The sequence below is a fragment of the Talpa occidentalis genome, unplaced genomic scaffold, assembly GCF_014898055.3.
Source record: "Talpa occidentalis isolate TD23 unplaced genomic scaffold, MPIMG_talOcc4v2.1 talOcc4.12, whole genome shotgun sequence".
Taxonomy (NCBI): domain Eukaryota; kingdom Metazoa; phylum Chordata; class Mammalia; order Eulipotyphla; family Talpidae; genus Talpa; species Talpa occidentalis.
The window spans coordinates 65024624-65042654 of NW_023601212.1; the positions used below are offsets into that span (position 1 = coordinate 65024624).

General features: G+C 42.1%; 1 protein-coding gene across 3 annotated transcripts in view; it reads left to right on the top strand.

The window, feature by feature from the left end:
* Positions 1–18031, top strand: part of ILDR2 (immunoglobulin like domain containing receptor 2) — a 62950-nt gene that overhangs the window by 5319 nt on the left and 39600 nt on the right. For all 3 annotated transcript variants that reach the window (XM_037506560.2, XM_054693506.1, XM_054693505.1), the window contains exons 2-3: positions 11124–11456; positions 12372–12491. In XM_037506560.2, the coding sequence (XP_037362457.1) occupies positions 11124–11456; positions 12372–12491 (453 nt within the window). The remainder of the gene's footprint in view (positions 1–11123; positions 11457–12371; positions 12492–18031) is intronic.

The window sequence follows — 18031 nt, forward strand, 5'->3', positions numbered from 1 at the left end:
ATGAGACCTTGTATTGGTGAAGCAAGGCAAGTCCTTAGACCAGGTGGGATGAATCTTTCTCCAGCGAACTTAGTCCTGGAAAGTCCGTTCTAGTTTCAGCTTTCATCCCAGTACTCTCTGACCTCTTCACTCCTTCCAGCTATTTTAGTTCTGATGATGCCTTCTTTTCCTCAGTCACGAATATAAAGAAAGATGGGATGTGGTGGTCATTCTTGCTTATTTGCCTGATATAATGTTTTCTGTGTGTTAAATGGCTTTCAAATTCATGATGCCTTCTAAGAAGGAAGGCTGATATAACCTACCTATATTAAATAAGACAAAGAAGCAAAGGAAATAAGATACTTGTCCAAGTGATGGCATCTTATTAATTAAATGAATAAGATATAGCCTCACTGGTTTGATATGATTTAGTTGTTTCAAATGTCTGAATCTAGGGAGACTTTCTTGTCTGGGTAAGGTTAAACCAGAACTCCTGATTTGAGTGGACATAATGTTATCCCTAATGGACCTGTGGGTAGTGAGACTCAGTGTTGTCAAGACTCAGGAAACATTGCAGAGAAAAGAGAGAAAGCATAGCATTTAGTGTTTTTGATTAAAACCTGAGACCTGGGCCTCCCTGGTGGCGCAAGGGGTTAAGCACCACACTATGAAAGCAATCCGCAGCCTCTACAGCATGAGTTCCATCCCCAGCTGGCCAGGGAGCAACCCACATGGTGCAGCAGACCTCTCTTGACTCGCCCGCTGCTCCCCTCAGCAGTGTATTTCAGTCAGTCTGCCTATTCTGTTCCCTACTCTGTCTCTGGTGAATCCTCTCACCCCCTGAATCTCTGGCTGTACCCCAGCTCTTGTATGCATAAATAAATAAAATCTTTAAAAAAAAAATCCCTCACCCTTCCACAAAAAAAAAAAAAAGAAGAAAAAGGACTGAGACATAAAGGAAAGGAGTGGATGATGGTCCCAGGAGGCAGTGGATGTGACCCCAGGAGGCAGACACTGCTGACATGTCAGAGCCCATCTGGGATCTGCACCCAGAAGCTACACAGGAAGTAGCTGTGGCATATATATGCTTAAAATCTTCGTATTCAAGATAGCTCTTGGCTCTCTAAAAATGAAAAAAGGCATTTTGGATGACTAGAGTTCTTTACGGGCCAAAAAACAAGGAAGAACTCAGAAGAACATGCTGCTTCCCCTGTTTTCCTGCAGCGCCTGGAGCACGCTGGGAAGTGAGCTCTGCATTAGGACTAGAACCCTCTCATTCTGTCAGGGTCCTGCGAGGTCTCGCCTCCCATGCCCTTGGCTCTTGGGGAGGCAAACTCAGAAGTTGAGAGTGGGTGGGTGGGGATTAGGGTCAAACTGACCTGGATTAGAATACTAGCTTAATAATTTACCTTATTTTCTTTGACTTTAAAATGGGGAGCTAACTTAGCTTACAGGGTTGTTGTAATAATTAAAACGAAATTATGCAAAACCCCTAGCACAGTGTTTGGCACTTAGGAGGCCCTCAATACTGTGATAAACCCCAAATAGGTAGATTAGTCAGCATCTTGATGTAGCAGTAGGCCACCCCCAAATTTCAATAGCTCATGAACATTTAGTTTTTGCTCATATGAAAGCTGCAGTCAGCTGCAGGTCAGCTGGGAGTTGGCTAGAATTGGTGGACTTGGCCAGGTTCCAACTGTCTTCTTATTCCAAACCTCAGGATGAAAGAGCAGATATCTGAGCATGCTGTTCTCATGGCAGAGTCTTCAAGGTGGGCAACATGAAGCCACATAAATATCTTTTAAGCTTCTGCTTGGACATTTCTTAAGACACGTTTACTCATATTCCATTGGCCAGAGCAAGTCATGTGACTAAGCCCATAGTCTATGATGTGGTAAGTATATTTTGTCTACAAGGAACAATGTAAGGGTAGGTAGGGAAAAATACTTAGTATACAAGTAATAAAGTCTATCAACAGGATAAAGTCATTCAACAAATGGATTAAGTACCTACTATAGAATAGCCTTAAAATGTCCCCAGGGAAGAGATTGTTAATGGTGAAAACAGGTGACTGTTTCCTTAGGCAATGCTATAGGATGCTCTGGAGGTACCAGGGCTTCAGAAAGAATAAGAAGCTTCTAGAAGCAGTAATAGTGGAGCAAAAATGGAAGGAAAAGTAGGCATACATTGGGAAAAGTGGGATGGGGAAGGGAAATTTACAGAAGGAACAGCATGTGCAAAATCCAAGAATCAAAGGAGGACACAATGTTTTTTTTAAATTACAAATATTTTAGTGTGGTTGAAGATTTTAGTGCTACAGGAGGGATGGAGGGCAGTGGCCCCATATAAAAGGAACCTTTATGCTCCCCAAGTGCTAGATGAGGGAGTCTGAAAAGGTCAGAGAGAGTGTCACAGTCACATGTGCATTTTACAAATGTCATGTGGACCTCGGTGTGGGGAGGGTATGGGTAGATATGCAGCAGAGACCAGCTAGGAGACCCTCCCAGGAAGAGAGCCAAGACATTAAGGGCTCCTGAACTCACATGGTGCAGTGGACAGAGAGAACTGAACAGTGACCAGACGTGGAGGAAGGATTACTGGCATAGTTGAATGTGGAGGTTGAGAGGGAATCGGTGTCAAAGGTGCCTGCAAGTCTGGCTTGGGATTTCAGGGAAGCTGTCCGTGTGCTGGAGCCATAGAAGAGGAGAAACGTATAAATGAAGGAGAAAAAGATTGAGTTGTTTGCATTATATTATAGTCTAAGCGCCTGAACAAAGAGACCGTAAAATACAGTAACAGAAAATAGCTTCCTCTCTTCTGTAGCAGTTCAGAGCTAGTGGGGTGAGTTCACCTTTCCCAACAGATGGCTCCATTGATGGACATTTCTCAACCGGGAGGAGTGAGGACAGCAGAGGGCAGGGAAGAAGCTCATCTTTTTTTTTTTTAATTTATTTTTTAAATAATAAATTTTATTTTTATATTCCCCCATACAACTGCACATGCCCCATTCTGACCCCAATCCCTCCCCTCCCGGCCCCCACCCCCCAAAAAGTGTCTCTGGTTCATAGTTTTTTGTTGATTTTGATTTTCACTTTCTTATAGTTATTCATTTTCCTGGTCCCTTATTTAAGTTTTCTAGATCCCTGCTATGAGTGAGACCATCCGGTATTTTTCTTTTTCTTTTTGGCTTATTTCACTGAGCATGATCCCTTCCAACGTCATCCATGTTGCTGCAAATTGCATGTGTTTATCTTTTTTGAATGCTGAATAATATTCCATGGTATATATGTACCACATCTGAAGAAGCTCATCTTTACAGAGGTGACTCAGTAGTTACACACATCACTTCTTACCTACCTTTGTCCTGAACCTAGTCATATGGTCACAATTAGCTGCAAGAGAGGCTAGGAAATCTAGTGCTTGACTGGCTTGATAAAAGCCAGATTAAAACCTGAGAAGTTCCGTTACTAAAAGAAGAGGACAGTTAGCATAGCACCTCTATCTACAGAGTGGTGAGTTAGAGGTGCTTATGTGACATCCAGACAGAGCATGAAGTTGTATATTTAAATCTGCAGCTCAGAAAAGAGAACTAGATAAAGATTGATGAGATCTTTCTTTCAGAAGTTTTCTCTGCCCAAATGGCTGGTCCATCCTAGACATCTGACTCATGAACCAGGACAGTTTTTGGAAACTGCAGGGTGGAAACTGACCTCTTATCACACTGCTTTGGCCCCATTATAAAATGCAAGTTAGCAAGATAGTACCCATGAGTTCATTTCAAATCTTTGGATGATGAGGCAAACCAGACAGAAAAGAGGTCTGCTTCTGGCTTTTATTTGCACAGTGATAGCAGAGAACGGGAAGGCTTGGCTCCGTTGGACACCCAGAACATATGCTTAATGAATGGCAAGCTCTGTGTGCAGCACCAGAGTTGTTGGCAGCAAATAATAACTAGGTCCTGAGTGAAGCCCACCTGGGCAAGAGCAACACTGGCATTTACCCCAGCCCCATGGAAAAGGGGGAGCTAGGGAAGCCTTTTGGGACTCTTCTGGGGAAGAAATGCAAGAAATTATCATGTCCTTTTAAATCTTAAAATATACTTCTGGTCACCCTAACCCTAACACGACCAAGCAATAAGGTACTATTGAGAAAATGATGCTCACCAAACTTGAGTAGAAAAAGAATTTATTGGGAAAAAACTAATTAACGTACAGGACCAGTGGAAAGGCTGGAGAACCAGGTTTAGAAAATAGACAAACACCAAAGGAATGTCTACTATACTTGATAAAGGCTTTTTATTTTATTTTTTAACCAAACAATATCAAGAACATGACTAGTTCCTATCTGGGGGCAGGGAAGAGGCCGAAGAGGGGTGGGGATGTCAAGCTGTATTTTCTACGTTAAGCCTTGAGCCTGTAGGTTAACAATTCCCAGGATGCTTTACTCCCCCTCCTGAGCACTCTGGACTAAATGTAGAAGAGATACTTGCACACTCCTTACTTAGCCCCTACACTTAGAAAATCTGCCCATTAAATGTTCCTAAAATAATGCCTTAGGAAATTGGGACAACATATGCAAAACGTGAAAGACAAAAGATGAATTTCTTAATGAAGCTCTAACCTGAATGGAAGAAGAGGAAGATTTGTATTGTCATGTTGAATGTAGAAAAATCTTAGGAGTGTGAAAGACAAGGTGGGCTGGGGAATAGATTTGACAGAATTTGACAATTCTGAAGTCAGATCCCACTCCTGGGACTTCAAGAGTTAAGAGATGGGTGAATTTTATACAGTTTCTAAAGATGCCTGTCACTAGCAATGACAATTTTCCATGACCTTTAACAGCAATTTTTGTTTCCCTAAAATGGGGCTGTGCTTATAGGTCTGCCTCTCAAAGATGCTGGCAGGAATAGCTTACAGTTAGCGGGGAAAGGAACTCGCTTTGAAAAAAATGAAAGTGCTAAAATAAGAACAGCATAGCTTTAGATACTGCTTTTGTTAGTCTTGCAGGAACACAGTTTGTCATGTATTGAATCCTTTTCTTTGCTTGAGAATTAGGGCAGGACCTTATTTTGCCACATGCTGGGAGGCATTGTCTGCATTTGGAGCTGATCTTCCCCAGCCTGGTAACTAGGTACCCCCAGTGCATAGCTGAGATGGAGGCTGCTGCTCTGAGTTATCACTCGTCACTCTACTTTCAGGCAGCTTTCCTAATTATTGGCCAGAATCCATTCTCTGCACTGGGGACCACCTACGAAGAACCCTTCAGACCCATTCACTCATTTGTTCACTCATTCACTGATTCATTCCACTTCTTGTGAGCTTTGGCTATGTTCTGTGGCTTTGCTATACATAGGGATAGATACAAAGTCAGCTAAGCCCTAATCTCTGACTGCAGGGACCTCAAATTACAAGTCAAGTTTATATTCAATTTTGCAAAATCAGAGATTGGTCTTTTAAATCTGTTTTCCAGCACTTAATACAGTGTTTTAAAATATGTTTTTGATGGAATTAGCTAGGAAAGGGCAGCTTTCCTGTGGATGAGGAGTATGATAAAAATGGAAAGAGTGACCTGGTGAGCTAAGAATGATGATTCCCTCCTTTGCAAATGTCGCAACCACCTAGAATCTTCCATATGCCATCCAGAGCTTCCTTCAGCAGGGATTCTAATTTTTAATTTTTACGTATGTGTTCTCACTTCACTTCTGTCTTTTGTTTTCTTCCCTGGTTGTGTCTCTCCTGTTTTCTGAAATGTTTCCTTTCCAGAAACACAGATTCTTTCCACATAAATTTCTTTGTAAGAATCTCAAAACACAAGTCCCTTCTGGTGTCACCAGGGCCTGGACTCAGAGTCCCAGCCTGGCCCTGAGCTGGTACGTGCACACTCAGCATTGCTCTACCCACGCTTGTGCTTCTCTCTGGCTCCCAGGAATGCCTTCTGTTACACACCCAGGTGGAGGGAATGACATATTATAGTCAAAGTGTGGAAAAGAGTTTTGTGTGTCTGGAGTGTGCTTGGGGCCAAACCACAGAGAAAGCCTTGTGTGCCTTGTCCAGGTATTTCTACTTTATCCTGGGAGGAATGAGGGCTCATTGGAGGCCTTAAAGTGGGGAACTGACCTGACTGGATATATCTTTTACAAAAAGAATATTCTAGATGGAAAGCAGTGTGGAGAATGCATTGGGCTGGAAGAAGGGAGACCAAGGAGGAGGCGCTTATAAACTGAGGAGGTGATGAGAAGCTGTAAGAAGTGATAGAGCTTTGCAGCCAGTGAGTCTGGGTTCTAATCCGGCACTCACTAATCCCAAGATGTTGGGCAAAATACCTACATTCTCTGAAAGTCAGTTCCTCATCTGTAAAATCAGTGTAATAAGTAATGCCTACTTTAGAGGGTTTTTTAGAGAATTCATTAAAATACTACCTGAAAAGTACTTACCGGTGTCTGAAGTGTGGTATTTCATAACCGTTATCTAGTAGCAGGAATAGAAACTGATCTAAGGGAATGTCAGTGTGAATAGGGAAAGGCCAGGTTTGAGAGCCATTCAGACTTAGAGACCAACCATATGTGGTCAGAGATGGGGCATCAGCAGAGCCAGGGTGACAGGACTGGGGAGTAATGGCCAGAGAGAGAAGAAGGACGGATTTATGCAAGAGGTGATGTGTGAAAAGGGAAGATAGTGAATGAGGCTTAGGTTTAATTTGATGTATCTATGGAACATGGAGATAGATGAGGCTTGGGGGAGCTGAGGGTCTGAGACATCACTGGGAGCCGGACAGTTGGGAGAATAAGATTCCTTAGATCAGATGCACGGGGCAAGGAGACTGAAACATTTTATTTACTTGGCATTCACAGATGTTCTTATTAGCCTGTATAGACTCCAGCGGAAGAAGTACCAGGGTTTTGGCATCTGACCAGTGGTGAAATAAAAATGAAAAAAAAAAAAAAAAACTTTTAAAAGGCAGAACCCAAGCTCAGAACACTAACCTAGCCGCAGGGCAGGTAGCTCAAGAGTGGGAGCTAGCGAACCACTGTTCCCAGTCCAGATCTCAGTGACTGTGGTGGCTAGCTACCCCCATCTGCCCTGAATTAGCTGCTATATCTAAGGAACTTGAATTTGGGGTGTGAGTTGGGGGGGTCTCATGAGAGATATTTTTCCAAGGTGGGTGGTAGCAGCACCAGTTTCAGATTTGGATCAGTTATGCATGAAGGATATAGGAAATAATACCCACCCCTTAGGAGAAGCTGGTAACAGGGCAAGCAGGTCCAAGTGGTGCCAAGCAAGCTTCAGTCCCAGTAGGACAAATGGATTGCAAACCAGGTAGAAACACTGTCAAGTTAAATATAAAAAAAGATGCTGCTCATTGGTTATAAGGAACCCAAGTCCTCACCTGGGACCCAGTTAGGGCCAGAAGAGCACTTCTACACACCAGCTTCCAACGGGAATGGGGTTGCTAATTGGAATTGGGTGGTAGTCATGCTACAGTTTGAAACTTACCGAGTGTCGTTTTCATATTTCTCTGACTTGTCACTCACATGCTCCTCAAAGACCCAATAAACTGACATTTCCTTGAAACTCCTAGTCCCATGCTTCCCTATTATCCAGATCTGTCCATTAGCTGAGAGTCTCAAGGTTCCCATTATACCTGCACGCGTGGGCACACTTTCAGGTTTACCCTCCATTTCTGAATTTGGGGAGGTATGTTTGTGAGTGTGTAGTGACAGCTCGGTACTGTTGAACTCCTAATTACGGGTTCTAGGATCCCTATGCACTTTCTGCCCACTCTGCTCTCTATACTCTCTGCATCTCACACTTGCTTCTGTGCTCACCCAGCTCCAGGTTCACAGCTTCACAGAAGTCAGTGGACTATTCTTGACACCAGCAGCAACAACTACATTTATTGAGTGCTTACTGTATACCAATATTATCCTACATGCTTAGAATAAAAATCTTATTTAACCCTTAAACAACTCAGAAGGTAGTTGCTATTCTGGTTTTACCAGTGAAACTAAAACTTATAAGAACTGAGTAATTTGGCTTAGGTCATGCAGCTAGCGGGTGGTAGAGCTTGGATTCTAATTTAAGACTGATTCCAATATCCATGCTCTTGGCTATCGCCCTATGAAAAGGCAGATGGTTCTGAGAAAATCTATTGCTTACTCTTTGGAACCTGAATTTATGTGTATGTCATGGAAGAAGTGGAGAACTGACTAGCCTCTATAAATAATTGTTTAAGGCAGTCCAATGGTTTGGACAAATGGCTAATCTCATTAACAGAGCTGGGAAGGAGGTTCTTCTTAGTAACCATCTAGTGAAAAAACTTCATACTTCATTTTCTCAAAGGAAAAAAAAACCTGCAAACTTTTGTGTAACACCTGCCCCCTTTGTTGGTTTTCCTATCCAGGAAAGGCTAGAAATGTGATTTCTTAGGTAGATCATAAATAGGTAATGGAGAAGGAAGGTGGAGGGAGCACATACACTGCATTGTACATTCATTCTCAGAAATGCTGTGTTAGTCAGTTTCATCTCTGTTGGAACATCACAGAGTATAATTACACAGGCCTAAATGGTACAGCCTACTACAAACCTAGGCCGATGTAATGGTGTAGCCTATGGGGACCACCATCATGGCACATCATTGATTGAACCATAGTTATGCAGTGCAGTGTACAGGTAACAGTACCTATGACTAGTTGTCCAGCCTCAGCCATAGCTAACTGAAGTCACTTCCCACTCTGTCCTTTTTTGTTACCTGGAAAACTGGGGCATGAATTAAGACTAGAAGAAGAACTACAAGGTTAAAAATTAATGCAGTAGAGTTTAAGAAGGACCTGTAAAGAAATTTCTTTCCCTAATCCAGCTATGTGAGTTAGGGAGAATGGAATAAGCCACATTGACATTGGGCAGCTGGGGGGAAGTACTAGAACCTGGGAATTGATATTCTTCGTTAACTTCCAAACAGAAATTCTTTGCCTCTCTATTGGCTGATCTATACAGTCTGACTGTAATCAAATCTATCGCTGGTGAATGATTATAGAGGCTCAGGACATCAAGTAGGAAGGTGAGGGAGCATTGTATTTGAGAGCTGCCCTCTACCAGCATGATCACAGTGCCCTGCTCTTTCAGCCTGTTGAGATAATAGCAGTTAACCCTGTGAGTAAGGATCAGGAGGCTCATTTTACAGGTGATGATTACTTAGGGGGCTTCATGAAGGCTTCATTGCTGGTATATGGCCAGATGAGATTCAAAACCCTGCCTATTTGATACCGAACTATTTTACTCTATCATGCTATCTATGAGTCATTTAACTAGTTTCCCCTACAAAGAAATTCCCTGGTTATCCATCCCTTCATTTATTCCAAAGATAGCTATTGAGTGCTTGGCAATTTCAAAACACTTGAAGATCTGCTGAATTTCAGATACACTATTGTATTCACTTCCCAATTCCACAAAATACAGAAACTTGATTCTCCTACTAGGCATTACAGTAAGTTTTCATAGTGCTTTCATTGAAGAGAGGCACTGGCTTGGAAATTAGATGTGAGTACAAATATGGTCCTTCCCTTGTCCAGGGAGCTAGTGTAAAGAGACATTCATGAATAAGTGTTTGTATTGTACAAGTGAGTGTGCTTTGCAGGGTGTCATTGTGAAATGGGGAGGCAACTCCTGGAAACTGGATCTTTCTTGGATGTCTCAAGTCCACTCTGTAATTCTAGGGTGAAACTCTGCCTCAAGCTACCTAAAGCTGACTTGGCAGACTCAGGATTCAATTCAGAACCTCTCTATTCTGTCTTTCTATTTATAGTCCTTTTACTGCCTTTCATCACAATTCTTTTTCTTCTTCTAACCTCACATCAAGCTAGAAACTCTTGACTTTCCCATTTAACGGAGAAAGTTATGTTCTTTTTTGCTTAGAATTTCTAGATCTTACCATTGAGTTCATAGAGGTTCTTTGCCTTTCAAACACTCCCCTGGTCTTTCATTCACTGAAATTTCCCTCTTTCTTGGACACCTGCCTCAGGTTGGATCTTTTCACCACTTAAACTCCCCATTTGCTTTCTAGCCTTCCCCTCCCCCCTTTTTTGATTATCCTTCAAAGCTTTTGAACCTAGTCCACTACTTTTTATCTGAAATTCTCCATTCTCTCAAAGCCTTCTTTTCCCCTTCATCTCTGTCCCCTTTGCTTGGTCACCAGCTGGAGGGAAAGTCACTTCCTCCCGAAGTCATACTTTCTGACTTCATTGTCCGTATTTAGCAAATATTTGTTAAGTATGTGTGGCCTTCACAACTCCGGACAGCAAGATAAGAAGAGGCACTCCTGACCTGACAAGTTTGATGAGGGCAACAGGCATGAAAATAAATACTTGCAAGATTATTATGATAAATGTTAAGTAGAATGTGGGGTATAGTGATGGCACAAAGGAGGAAGTGACAAATGGATGAACTGGTCAGAGAAGACTTTACAAAAACCTTTGAACTGGGCTTTAGAAGATGGAAAAGAGCTTTTCAGGGAAAGAAGGAAAAAATATCCCAGAACAAGGAAGATCATATGCAAAGATCTAGAGGTGTGAAATAGCATGTTCCACTTGGGGCAACTGTTGGTTGCCTGGTGTTCTTGGAGGTTACCCTTCAAATAGAGGTGCTTCAAGAAGGGAGACAGAGAAGGTTGATGGAGCACTTCAGGTGCCTTGCCAGGAACTTTGGGTTTTATCTTGAGGGCCATGGAGAATGAGTGAAGGGTTTTGAGAGGAGTCATCAGAGTCAGATTTAGAAAAATCATCTGAACTATATAGTAAGGAGAATGTACTGGCTATGGACAGGCTGATGTCAGGGAAATCAGACAAGATTATTGTAATATTACAAGCTAGAGATGAAGAGGGCAGCAACAAAAGTTCTAGTAGTGGGGTTCAAGAGAAAGAAGACACAGTAAAGATGTTTAGAGATCAAGTTGACATGACTTAGTAGCTGATTGGATATTGGGGGTGAAGGCAACCTTCTGAATAATCTGGTGGTATTGATGCCATTGATTGTGATGGAAAAAATGAAGGCTGACATCTTAGTAGGCTGAGGCAGAAAGGCATGATTATGTGGCGTGACGTCGTATGCGGGATATAGATGCCATTTGGACATGTTCATTCTGTTTTGCAGGCGTGGCAGAAGGCCTTCAGGTCACAGTGCCCGACAAGAAGAGGGTGGCCATGCTCTTCCAGCCCACTGTGCTCCGCTGCCACTTCTCCACATCCTCCCATCAGCCCGCAGTTGTGCAGTGGAAGTTTAAATCCTACTGCCAGGACCGGATGGGGGAATCCTTGGGCATGTCTTCTCCTCGGTCCCAGTCTCTCAGCAAAAGAAACCTGGAGTGGGACCCCTACTTGGACTGTTTGGATAGCAGGAGGACTGTTCGAGTGGTAGCTTCAAAACAGGGCTCAACCGTCACCCTGGGAGATTTCTACAGGGGCAGAGAGATCACGATTGTTCATGGTAATAATGCCTCTGTTTTGAACCTAGGGTTTTTTATATTCTTCCCAGAAAAGTGAAGATGGCAGCCTCTCACTCTTTGAACTCCTTCGGACTTTGATTTTACAGGAAATAGGAGCATCAAGAAACCCAGCATATTGCTTAAAGGGATGGGGCAGGGAGGCAGCGGGGCGGGAGGCAGGGTAAAGGGGTTAGTATCCAGAGAAGACCAGAGGTGAGCTTTGGAAATAGTCATTCCCAAGTCTGAACTCTATGCTCAGGAACTTGTTATCAGAACTGAATGGAAATAGATTCTAGTAAAGAACTTTTTAAATTCCCATACCTTGACATCAACCTTGTGGTCCTTTCCTAAACTCAGAACAGACTTCCCTAAGAAGTTTCTCTGGTGGGGGAAGGCTGTGTGCATAAAAGTTACAGAGCCAGACAGATGCCCTGGCCCAAGCCCCATGTGCTTTTATAGCCCACCTTTCTCCTGTTCCCTTTAGCTTTGGACTTTTCTAAAGAGAGTTCCTCTTTTCTAAAGAGAGTCTCATAGGACCTACTGGAAATTTTTAATTTTGAAGAACTCCTGTGAAGTCAACACATTTCCAGCACTTCAGAGTCGTTCTGGAATTTATCTGGCTCTCAGGGGCCTGTGAGACCTGGGTGGAAGCACCCTTCTACCTTCTACCCCTGAAACTGGACCGGCCCTAACCAATTTCTGTGACGTTCTGATTCTCTCACCTTGAGGATGTTGGTTTTCCATTATTTATTCTGTCAGGTGTGTGTTTTAAAGAAAGCAAACACCTTGTTGATTATCATCCAGGTAGAGAAATAGAACCCCGCAGACACCCCAGAGTCGCCCTCTCTCCTCCGCTAGTCATTGTTTTCCTTTGAGAGGACATGTTTGGGACTGGGTCTTTCTTTGTATGATAACAGATGCTGATCTTCAAATTGGAAAGCTCATGTGGGGCGACAGCGGACTCTACTACTGCATCATCACTACCCCGGATGACCTGGAGGGTAAAAACGAGGACTCGGTGGAACTGCTGGTGCTGGGTAAGCGAGCCCACCTGCGCCACTCTCTTCTCAGACCTCAGCCCTGGTTCTCCTCCCTGCATGTGTCCACAGGTCGCACACACAGCCTTTGATTTTTGTGCACAGACAAATCTGTCTTCAAATGTGCCTTTTTGTGTGCAAGATATTTACTATATCCTGTTTCTTAGAGACTCAGGCTCCCTTTCAGCGTAGTTCTGAATGTTTCTTCTGCTTTCTTAGCAAATTTTTTTCTTCCCTGCTACTTGCAACTTTAACCCTAATTTCTCTTGCTCTTTTTCTTTGCTTTCCTTTTTATATGCTAATTGTTGACGACAATGCCAGGGGCTGGAAGCAGGGTAGAGACTACAGAGCAATAATTCACTAGTGTGTCAGGATCTCCTAAGAGACCAGGAATTTTTTCCCATTCCATTACCACCACTTGAGACACTCAGAAGGAAAGATGGCTGCAAACTGGAGAGTTTAATGATAAAAGGTGCTTAGTGGAAAAAAGCTGTGGGGAAGGTATGGTAGTTTTTAATTGGAAAGAGAATTTCTGGAAATCTCAAAGTGTGTGATTCATTCTCAAAGCAAATGTATCTAATCCTCATTAATATTAATTTCTTTGTAAATGTAAACTCATTACTTTTTTGGCTACTTTACCTCTTTTTTGGATTGGAGGAATGTCAGTGGGAAATGACCTCCTTGGATGAAACTGAAAATTGGGCACATATATCGTGTTCTATAAATGTTGGTTGAACAAGAAAATCAAAATAAAACATGCAGAAATTAAGAAACTGCATTCATTTTATGATAAAAAGGTAAGCCCTTGAAGCCATTTTTCAAAAGGAAATTATTATTATTATTTTTTGTGCATCTAAGAAACCAGATAATAACAATTGGGGGGAATATTTAAGGATATTTTCTTTTAAAGGCAAATGAGTTTGAGGTTAAATTTTACCTTATGTAGGAAAAACAGTGCACAAAGTGATAGAGGTATTTACGATTCTTAGTTTTACTCTATCACGACAGTGTGACTTTGGCAAATCAGCTGTTCTGCTGCCTTAATTTTATAGTTTGCAAAATGGATTAAGATAATAATTATTTATTAATAATTAATAATTAACGTTTATTAGAGATTGACTTAATTCAAATGCATATTCCTTGAGTCCAGTATATAAAACATAACCACCTGTGATTTACAAAAGAATGGGAAACATGACAGATACCCAAAAGGAAATAAAGTAAAATATTTATGTTGACATTGTAAAAGAATACAGGGAAATCAGATTTGAGATCTGCTTAATCAACTCTGTGAATCAGAAGGGAATAAAAAGATAAATTCCTGCCTAATCACATAGCTCTAAGGGCCAAGTTTGAAAGACCAAATGATGCAATGAGCCTGCAATTAGCAAATCACAAGCAGTTATTTGGCCAAAGCAGCCATTTGTAGGGAAGTGGGGGGGTCTGTGTAGGCAAAGGGCACAGGTAAAAACCACTTTCAGTAATTGGTCCCAGTTCTGCAAATGTGGGAAAATGAATAGAGTGAAAGTATTGTTTCTCCACCATGTGCCAAAGCATCTGAAGCATATTTCTGTGAATCAAAACACACAGAGAAGCTGAGTGAAGATGCAGTTGTCAGAATTAAAGTCTCCGGGGTTAAAAAGAGGTGGGGGAAAGGAAGGCTCAAATGAAGGTGGTCTGTGCTGTTAGGAGGAAAGATGAAGGACAGAAATTAGTGTTATTCTGAAAGGAATCGTAAAGGAAAACTAGGGAAGCTGCAGGTGAGCTCAACACAGTAGGAGTAACATGTATGTGAGATAAACAGATTCATGCTAGGGCTCTCAGGGTGGAGAAACAGATCTGCAGTGTTTCACATTAATTAGAAATATTCCAAGCATGATAATCTGCCATGTAAACTTTGTGAAAGGGCAATACTAATTGTGTTAGTTCTTTAAAGGGGTTAGTTTGAAATCTCCAAGAATTTTCTGGGTGCATAAAGTATTGTATTTTCTTTCCAAATGTAAATTCTGATTCTTCTTTGTCTTGACACCCCTTTATAGCAATAGAAATTTTCAAAATACCACCACACTTTAAAAAATCCTAATTGGTTGTTATCTCCAGCAGGCCTGTATATTAGGTATTCTTTTTATGAGAGCAGGAGAGCAACCTGATTTCCAAGGTCAACGTCAAGGAGACAGACCTCAGTGGGAAGGTAGAGCTGGGTCCACCGATTTTTAATCACAGCCACCATGAGCCACTGGTTCAGTCATTAAATTTTATACAAAGAATGGTTGGAACTGGGAGGATTTCTAGGGACAAAGGTTTAGAATATGTGAAGGGCACATGGAAAGAGAAGGTCTTAGATATCTGAAGTGAAATTGGATAGAAGAGGGATCAGAAACTTACTCTGTCTGTGTAGTATGTTAAAATTAGAAAGAGCAGTAGAAGTTATATGGGAAGGCCATTTCACTATAAAGCAAGAACTGTTCATCTAAAGATGGAACAAGCCTTCCCAGGAGTAGAGATTTGTATGTCCTAAAAGGATGGAAAATCATTACGAGTTACTACACCAGGATTCATGCATAGGAAAATGTGTTTAAGTTACTTCTGAGCTTTATTTCAATTCTAAAATTCCTGGATTAAAAGGTAGATGAACATGGAGAAAGACAACTACCTTGTAAAAATGAAGAAATGACCTCCCAGGAATTCAATCCTCATGACTCAAAAGAAAAGGGTCACAATTTAGTTATAAGAGCGTAATATAATGACAGAGTGAGCAAATAGTGGTCTTCTGCAGTAGGTTGGGGCTAAAGGGACTGATCCCACTAGAATGAGAAGAAACCATTGATGGAGCTTAGAGGCATTAAAACTTTAGCTGTCCTTAGAGATGATCACAAAACTCATCAGAAAACTGTAATTTCAAATGATCACTTAGTAACGAAAGGTAAGTTAAAGGGATAAATTAGAAAGGCTGTTAAGAAGAATTTCTTTTTCTCATTGCACCCTCCAAGGAGACAATAGAAAAGTTGATGGAGCAAGAGTGTGAAGTGTCAGCCTAAGAAATTTGGACTTCATCCTGAAGACTTTGGGAAGCCAATGAAGAAAGTTTAACAGAGCGAGGAATGAAAGTGAGGTCTCAGGGGCAGAACAATAATTAGCAGCAGGGCAGACAATACTTTGGAGGGGAGTGGTGGAACAGCAGGGTCGCTTAGGGGGCGCTGCAGTGCAGTGGGAGGGAATGAGATTCTGGACCAGACCAGTGAGTTGAGCAGAGACAGCGTGGCATCATTTCTGAGATGGGAGTGATGGAGCTTGGGAGCTTGGTGACAGACGTATAAAAGGAAATGGGAGCGAGGGGGATGAGTCCAAAACAGCCATGATTTCTGGCCATCCGGGTAGTCACTATTCCATCAATAGTTGATACAGGGGCATCCCTGATGGCGCAGAGGTTAAAGACAGCTCTATCAAGCTATTGCCAGCCACTGTAGCACAAGTTCAATCTCCAGCCAGCCAGGGAGCAACCCATATGGTGCAGCAAACCTCTCCTGCCTGGCCCACTGCTCCCCTCAGCAGTGTATTTCAGTAGATCTGCCTGTTGTTCTCCCCACTCTCTCTGGTGAATCCTCTCACCCACCCCCCACTCACCTCTGGCTTACACCCCAGTTCTTGTATGCATAAATAAATGAATCTTTTAAAAAAAATAGTTGACACAGTCTGGGGACAGAAAATGAGTTTAGTTTTTGATATGATGAATGTGAGGTGCTTGTGGCACACCAAGGAGGAGATGTCTAGCTGAAACTCGGTGGAGAAATCAGGGTTAGAGATAATAGACTTGAAAAGTCATGAGTGATAATAGACTTGAAAAATCAGCTATTCTGTAGAATAGCTGTGTCACCCAAGAAGGTTATATAAAATGAAGAGGGCCAAGGACAGAATCTCTCAGTCTGATAGTCTAGTGTGACTTCATTGGGAGGTGGCCCTGGCACTGCATGTGTACTTATCTTGATTTCCCCTAGCACACACTGGGCATTCTCAATAGCACTGGACCCAGAATATCTCAGAGGCAAGGACCAATTCTCATTTATCTTTATATCTGCAGTGCCTAGTACAGTAGCTAGAATAAGGACAAATGAGTGAATTTTTTAAATAATAAATGGGCAGCATCTCTAACTAATACTTTATGACTTAAATTTTGTCAGTGCTGAGTAAATATTTGATTTACAGAGTATTGATACCATAAATATCTACAGTCTCAAGTGAGATGTATGGTTTAATCTCATTGGTCATAATTCTTTATCTGGTTATTTTAACTATTAACTGGTGATAGATCCTCTAGGGACTATGCCTGAAAGCAACAGAAATAGACTCTGGCTAACATAAATAGGAAATAAATTCATTGGAAGGATATAAAAATCGGAAGGAAGGCTGGAAAATCAATTGCTAGCAAGGGATAGTATATTAGGGTAATACTTGTTAGCTTCTGTAAAAGCAAATCTCAGTGACTTGCCACAATAGAAGTTTATTCATCTTGTCATTGTCAGCTGTGCATTAGGAGTCTCATCTGGGTAGCCTCTTTCCAAGTGTGGCCTGGGGCCTAGGTGTCTCCATTGTTTGACTTTGCTAATTGGAGACCTTTTTTCCCAGCTGCACAGGGAGAGTGAGGAAGGTAATGTGGAACTTCATAGGGTCCGGGTCTGGCAGTGACATGGAATACATCTGCTGTTATTTTGTATATGGCCAGGAAGAAAGTAAAAATGGTTTGGTGAACACAGCACAGTTCATGCCCTGCCAAAGATGCTCTAGGATCTATTATAAGTATTAATGACAATTTCTTTTTAGATTAAGAAAATCCTTGACATATTCATTTATTGCAACTCCCACTTTTTGTTGATTAGTGGACATTTGGTCAAATCCAAAGTGACCATTGAGGGCCTCCCTGGTGGCGCAGCGGTTGAGCGCTGGGTTGCGAAGCTGCCCGCGGCCTCTGCGGCGCCGGTTCGATTTCCGGCTGCTCCCCGGCCACCGGAGGAGGGTCCCACATGGCGCGCAGACCTCTCCTGGCGCCCGCTGCTCCCCTCAGCAGTGTACTTCGGTCCTTCTGCCTGCTCTGCTCCCCGCTCTGGCTCTGGTGAATTCTCTCACCCTCCTGCGCTTCTGACTGTACCCAGTGCATGTATAAACAAAACAAACAAACAAGCAGACAAATAAATAAATGGAACATGCCTCTATTAAAAAAAAAAAAAACAAAACAAAGTGACCATTGAGACATTTGGTCCACAGAAAAAGGTCTTTGATATTAATAGAAAATATCTTTAAGGGCTCAATAGCCAGAAAAAATCAACTGTTTTGTTGTTGCTGGGTTTTGTTGTTTTTTTCCAACTGTTGTTTTTGGTTTTGGGTTTTTTCGTTTTGTTTTGTTTTGTTTTCTGTTCTTGTACTTCCCACGCAAGAATCAGGCTCAGGAGAGGAATCCAGTTAGCCCATTTTGAACAGGTGCCCCAACTTAGCCTTGGAAGACCAGAGGCTCTTGGTGGGCTAGTCCATCAAGATATAGAGAAGGA